Source organism: Rhinopithecus bieti, unplaced genomic scaffold, assembly GCF_001698545.2.
Source record: "Rhinopithecus bieti isolate Rb0 unplaced genomic scaffold, ASM169854v2 scaffold_11964, whole genome shotgun sequence".
Lineage (NCBI taxonomy): Eukaryota > Metazoa > Chordata > Mammalia > Primates > Cercopithecidae > Rhinopithecus > Rhinopithecus bieti.
Genome location: NW_016807677.1, coordinates 4225351 through 4232485, shown reverse-complemented (window position 1 = coordinate 4232485; position 7135 = coordinate 4225351). Strand labels below are relative to the sequence as shown.

Genomic DNA, 7135 nt, shown 5'->3' with positions numbered 1-7135 from the left:
GAATATGTATGTGTGTGTGTGTGTGTGTATATATATATATATATATATATATATATATATAAAATATAAAATATATAAAATAATTGAAATCATGCAAAATATGCTCTGTGACTATATGAAATGAAATTAGAAATCGGTAATGAAAATAAATTTGGAAAATTCACAAATATATAAAATTAAACAACACACTACTAAATAATCAAGGTGTCAAAGAAGAAATCACAAGGGAAATCAGAATACACTTTCAGATGAATGAAAATGAAGGTATAAACAAACCAAAACTTATGGGATAAAGATAAACTAGTGATTAGATGGAAATTTGTGGCTGTTCACACCCATATTAAACAAGAAGAAAGATCTCAAATCAATAGCCTGACATTTCACCTAAGGACACTGAAAAATGTAGAGCAAACTAAGCATAAAGCAAGCAAAATAAACAAAATATAAAAATCAGAGCAGAAATTAATAAAATAGAGAATAGAAAACAGGACAGAAAAATCGTTGAAACCAAAGGAAGCCCTTTCAAAAGACCAATAAAATTGATAAACCTCTAGCTAGAATAACTCAGAATAAAAGAGAAGACTCGAATTACTAAGATCAGGAATAAAAGAGAAAAAATTCCTATTGTGAAAGAAAATAGAATCTTGGGACCCCTAACTCTCTATGCCAAAGAGAAAGTTAAGCTTGGGAACTGAGTCATGCAATACTGCCTTCCTTTTGTTCCCAAAGAACTATAATTTCACAACTCTATGTGAGAGCCTCATCCATAAACCGGGTTCCCACAATGATAGGAAGCCACATATCTCCCTAGATAGCCTTCCTCAAATTGCTCATGAGGAAATTCTTTGTGAATTCCTAAATCCTTCAGGATACATATCCCTCCTATAAACTAGCCCAAAACCAGAATTCTGTTAAATCTCACCCTGACAATGTCATTTATCAGCTTATCTTCACAAGTGCAGGATAAAGACAAGACTAGAAATCATCCCCAAAATGATGATGGGATTAGATGATATTAAAAATTTCAAAGGGAGAGAAGGGGCCTCCAGGGGCTGGTGGACATTGCTTAAAAACAAACAAACAAACAAACAAACAAGCAAGTGAACAAAACCTGCTAAGGGATTAAAATACCTTGGTAGTCTTTTATTTTAAAAATTCATGCATATATTGCATTTCCTAGAATGGTATGCTGAAGTTTAGACTAACAAAAATGTTTAAAATTATTTGCCAACCAAATAACCTTAATTTTCCCTCGAAAATCATTAAATAAAATAACACAATGGGAAAATGTGCTTCAGTAATTATGATGTGGCTCAGACACACATTTATCATCAAGTGTTTATGGAGTTGAATAATTTCACTTAGCTACCTAAAGACTAGATTCCACATTAGGAGAGAATCCTATTGTATGTGGCCAAAGTTGTTATCACTTTAAAATGGATTTTAGAGCCATAGAATGTTTTATGCAAACCTTGTGGCAACCACAAAGAAAAAACTTGTAGTAGATAACATGAAAGATAAAGAGGAATCAAAACATACCACCCCCCCCAAAAAAAAAATCAAATCACAAAGGAAGACAACAAGAGAGAAAGAATGGCACAAAGTAACTATAAAGCAGTTAGAAAACAATGAACAAAACTGTTCAACAAAGAAAAGCCAGCACCTGATGGCTTCTCTCGTGAATTCTAGCAAACATTAAAGAAGAAATATTGCCAACTCTTCCAAACAATTGAAGTAAAGGGAATACTTTCAAATTCATTTTAGATGACCAGCATTGCTCCAATATCAAAGCCAGATAAGGACACTAGGAGAAAAGATAATTATAGACTATCGTCCCTAATGAACATAGATGCAAAAATCCACAAGAAAATACTAGCAAACTGAATTCAATAGCACATTGAAAGAATGAATCACCATAATCAAGTGAGATTTATCCCTAGGATGCAAGGATTGTTCAACATACACAAATCTATACATGTAATCCATCACATTAACAGAATGCAGGACAAAAATCATATCATCTCAAGAGATAAAAAGCATTTGATAATCTTCAATGTCTTTTCATGAAGAAAAAAATCTCTAAAAAATTGAGTATAGGATTATTAGAAGGATTATACTCCAACACAATAAAGACTATATATGACAAACCCACAACTAACATCATACTCAATGGCGAAAATCTAAAGGCTTTTCCTTTAAGATGAGGAATAAGAGGATACCCACTCTTGCTATTGCATTCAACATAGTACTGGAAGTCCTAGTCAGAATGGTTGGGCAAGAGAAGGAAATAAAAGGCATCCAAATCAAAAATGAAGACGTAAAATGGTTTCTGTTTGCCAGCAACAGGAGCTTATATGTAGAAAACTCTAAAGACTCCACCAAAAAACTGTTAGAACTGTTGAACAAATTCAGTAAAGTTGCAGGATACAAAATTAACCACAGAAATACATAGATTTTCCAAATGCTAACAATAAACTATCTGAAAAAGAAATCAAGAAAACAATCCAATTTACTATAACATAAAAAACACTTAGGAATTAATTTCATGAAGTAGGGAAAAGATCTGTTTGTAGAATAATATCCTGTGTTCATGGATTAGAAAAATTAATATTGTTAAAATGTCCATACTGCCCAAAACATTCTACAGATTTAATGTCATCTTTATCAAAATTCCAATGGACTTTCTAACAGAAATAAAAGTAATAATTCTGAAACTTACATGGAATCACAAAAGCCAAATAGCCAAACCAATCTTGACCAATAATATCGAAGCTGGAAATATTAAACTACCTGATTTCAAAATCTACTACAAGCTCTAGTAATCAAAACAGCATGGTAAGGACATAAAAACAGACACATAGAAGAATGGAACCAAATAGAGACCCCAGAAATAAATCCACTTATTTACAGTCAACTGATTTTTCAACAAAGGTGCCAAGAACACACAATGGAGAAAAGACAGGCTTTTCAATAAATGGTGCTGAAAGAACTGCATATCCACATGTGGAAGAATGAAACTAGACTCTTACCTCACAACATATTTAAAAAATCCAACTGAAAATGGATTAAAGACTTAAACATAGGACCTGAAATTGTAAAACTGCTAGAAGAAAACATAGGGAAAGATCTCTTTGATATTGGTATGATCACTGAGGTTTTTCTTGATATGACCCCAAAAGCACAGGCAACAAAACAAAAAATAGACAAAATGGGATTACACCAAACTTAAAAACTTCTGTACTGAAAGGGAGACAACAGAATAAAGAGACAATCTATGAAATGGGAAAAAAATTTGCGAACCATACATCTGATAAGGAATTAATATTTAAATTAAATTTAAAAGAACTCAAATAAGTTAATAGTAAGAAAACGAATAATCCAATTAGAAAATGGGAAAAGGGGCCCGGGCGTGGTGGCTCACACCTGTAATCCCAGCACTTTGGGAGGCTGAGGTAGGCAGATCACGAGGTCAGGAGATCGAGACCATCCTGGCTAACACTGTGAAACCCCGTCTCTACTAAAAATACAAAAAATTAGCCGAGCGTGGTGGTGGGCGCCTGTAGACCCAGCTACTCAGGAACCTGAGGCAGGAGAATGGGGTGAACCCGAGAGGCAGAGCTTGCAGCGAGCCGAGTTCCCACCACTGCACTCCAGCCTGGGTGACAGAGTGAGACTCCATCTCAAAAAAAAAGAAAATGGGAAAAGTAGCTGAATAAATATTTCTCAAAGAAGACATTCTAATGGCCAAGAGATATACAAAAAAAAAGTCCAGCCTCACTAATCATCATGAAAATGCAAATTAAAACTATAATGAGAGCTTACCTCATACCTGTTAGTATGATTATCATCAAAAAGACGAAAGATAAGTGATGGTGAGGAGGGGGAGAACGGGAATACTTGTACACTGTTAATGGGAATGTAAATTAGTACAGCCATTTTGGATAACAGTATGGAGATTCCTCAAAAAATTTAAAATGGAAATACTGTATGATCCAGCAATCCCACTAATGGGTATATATCCAAAGGAAAGGAAGTCAGTATTGAAGAAGATATCTGCACTCCCATGTTAATTGCAGCAATATTCACAGTAGCCAAGACATGGAAACAATGTTAAGTATGCATCAACAGATGAACTGATAGAGAAATTGTGTCATATATACACATAAACAATTGGGTGTTGTTCAGCCTTAGAAAGTAAGGAAATCTTGTCATTTGCAACAACATGGGTGAACCTGGAGGACATTACGCTGGGTGAAATGGGCCAATCACAGAACACGGAAAGAAAAATACTGCATTATCTCATTCACATGTGAAATCAAAAATGTCAAATTCATACAAATAGAGTAGAATCATGGTTGCTGAGGGGCTGGTCAGGGAGAGGGGCAAATAGGGGATGTTGGTCAGAAGACTCAAAGTTCCACTTTACACGGGATGAATAAGTTCTAGAGATTTATTGTACAGCATTGTGTCTATAGTTAATACTTTTTTGTTGCATACTTGAAAATTGCAAACAGAGTAGATCTCAAGCGTTCTCACCACACAAATAAAATTAAGTATGTGAGGTGATGGATATGTTAATTAGCTTGATTGTAGTAATCACTTCACAATGTCTGCATGTATCAAAACGTCACATTATACACTGTAAACATATACATTTTTTCTTTGTAACTGTACCTCAATAAAGTTGAAAAAAATTGTGGATGCACTATTATAACTGTCGTAGCACAGCAGCACAAGGCAGAGGAGAAGAACATGCCTTATAAGGAGTGGGGAATAATTGGCAGGATCTATATCTTTTTTCTTTCAATAAATTTCTTTAAAAATTATCTACTGAATCTCTGAGCCAATCTCCGATATGCTGTGATTACAGTTCTGATATCCATGCTGTTATATAGACATGGAGGGATATGTGGTGGCTAGAGGTACTGGCTTAGATGCAAACAAACAAATGCTATGTGTATATAAATATATACATATCTATGAAATATATGCATGTATATATCCATATTTATATCTAGATAGCTATCATCTCTCTATATCTGTATATAGAGATCTATATCTAGACACTCTCATGCAGAACAATGCATACTGAGTATGGCTCGTGTGATATGGTGGTACCAGGGCCACCTGGCCGGTAGTTGCACTGTGACCACTGAAGATCAGTGTCATACCCACATCCGCAGAATTTGCTCTTTTGGATTCTCTTACCTTGTTACATATTCAAGTTGCAGTGAGATTTAGACCTGTGGCTGTTCCTCTTATGGCCTGAGATTTAATTTAAATCGTCACTGTTGGACTGCTTGATGTATGCAATGGTTTAGAGCAAGAGAAAGTTTACAAAGAAAGCACTCCAAAAATTGAGAGGACCCAGCTGAATCAATTCTCAGGCCTTCAAGAACTGTGGACTCGGGGCTTCTGTTTTCTTCTTTCTGATTTTCAGTTACATTTCCTGCTACCATGGAGGTGACTAATCCCACGTGAAAACCAGGCAAAGGCATGAGCAAGGGAAGTGCACTCTGTCTATAAATAAGTAAAACCTCAACCGAAGGTGACACAGTGCTGCAATTAGATGTCCAGTCTCTAAAAACAAACTTCAGAGCTTCCTCGTGGCGTTTTTCTTCTGGCTCTGTGGTGTGGGTTGGGCAGGAACAGATCATGAAAAGGGAGGTTTATGATTCCAGCTGGCACGCTGTGGCCACAAATAGGATTTCAGCTTTTGATCAATGAAGCTCATAGGGAAACTCCAACCCTAAAATAAATGCAAAGACTGCTTTAATCAAGGAGAGTCTCTGGACAACTGTAATTCCTGTGAGAACATGAGAAGATGATGGAGAAAATATTCATCCATAGGTGTGGTACTTTCCAACTCTTACTGGCAAGCTAACGTCAGGGAAGGGAGGGGAGAACTATAGACCATTTGGTGTTTTTCAGATGGTGTGATGCAACCCTTTAGAGGATAGTAAAATCATTTTACTTGGACATAAAAATACTTTTAAAATGGAATACAATTAAATGGAATAAAACAGTAACTAGAAAAAAAATCATAGTGCGTTGTGTGCAGTGTAGATAAGTATTGTTTTATGAGTTTTTTGCAGTGTGTGTGTGTGTGTGTGTGTTTGTGTGTATGCATTCATGTGTCCTAAATTGGGATTTGGTATGATGTGTTTTTTTTTTGTTTGTTTTTGTTTTTTTTGTTTTTTTTTTTGTTTTTTTTGGCGAGGGAGTTGTTTGTTTTGTTTTTTTACTGTGGGTCCTGGTCAAAAACGTTTAGTAAAGATTGCCATAATTTAGCTCTTTGCCACATACTTTTGGGATTCTGGGTTTTAAAAACTAACACTAAAATTCTAACCACTCAACACTGAGCTTTTTTAAAGACTGTAACTTTTACTCTTTTTGGCAGTGTTAATCAACTGCATTGGCTTGAGGAGATAACTGAGGTGGCAACAAGCTGCCTAAAAAAGTAAATGGGAGGTTTATAATGAAGCTCTTGGAAGCAGATAAGACCAGGGAGAGAGGGCACCAGACAACACGTGTGTGCTTTTGTGTGTGTGCGTGTGTGTGTGTGTGTGAGTATCAGAGAGAGAGATTTAGAGACCAGGATTCACTGGAGGACACGGCGGGGGGGGGGGGGGGGGGGGGGTACTGTTTTTTCTGGTAAATAATCTAAAACCTTGTTGTCCATGCTGAGACCTGGACAAGAAAACAGGTTCCAGTATGTGATGTGACTCCAAACCCAAAGAATTAGCCTGAGCATCAGAAACCAGGAGTCCTTCTGGGAGTTTTGTTCCCTGCCTCAGGGAAGCACTTTGTTTCTGATTGACAATAGAAGATATAAAGGAACTTTTGGAAAATCCAGGATAACATCACCTTGTTCTGGAAATTACTGAAGAGGAACCAAAGTATATGGAGCCATGTCGTGCTTATTTGATTTAATGTGATTATTTCTCCTGTCCTCTCTTATAGGATACTTACTTTGTTTCCAAATGCCATAGCTCGAAAATTACTGCTGATGTTGATATTTATCTTAATTTTCTGGGTCATTTACTTGGCTTCAAAAGACCACACAAAGGTAGGAAGTTTCCTTTTAAAATTTCACAGAAGGTCACAGTGACTTCATTTGAATGACCCCTTTATC

General features: G+C 36.0%; 1 protein-coding gene across 1 annotated transcript in view; it reads left to right on the top strand.

The window, feature by feature from the left end:
* The first annotated feature begins 5824 nt into the window (after positions 1 to 5824).
* NXPE2 (neurexophilin and PC-esterase domain family member 2) overlaps positions 5825 to 7135 on the top strand; it is a 28416-nt gene continuing 27105 nt past the window's right edge. Inside the window, 2 exon segments of the mRNA XM_017883018.1 lie at positions 5825 to 5850; positions 6964 to 7069. Of these exon segments, the coding sequence (XP_017738507.1) occupies positions 5825 to 5850; positions 6964 to 7069 (132 nt within the window).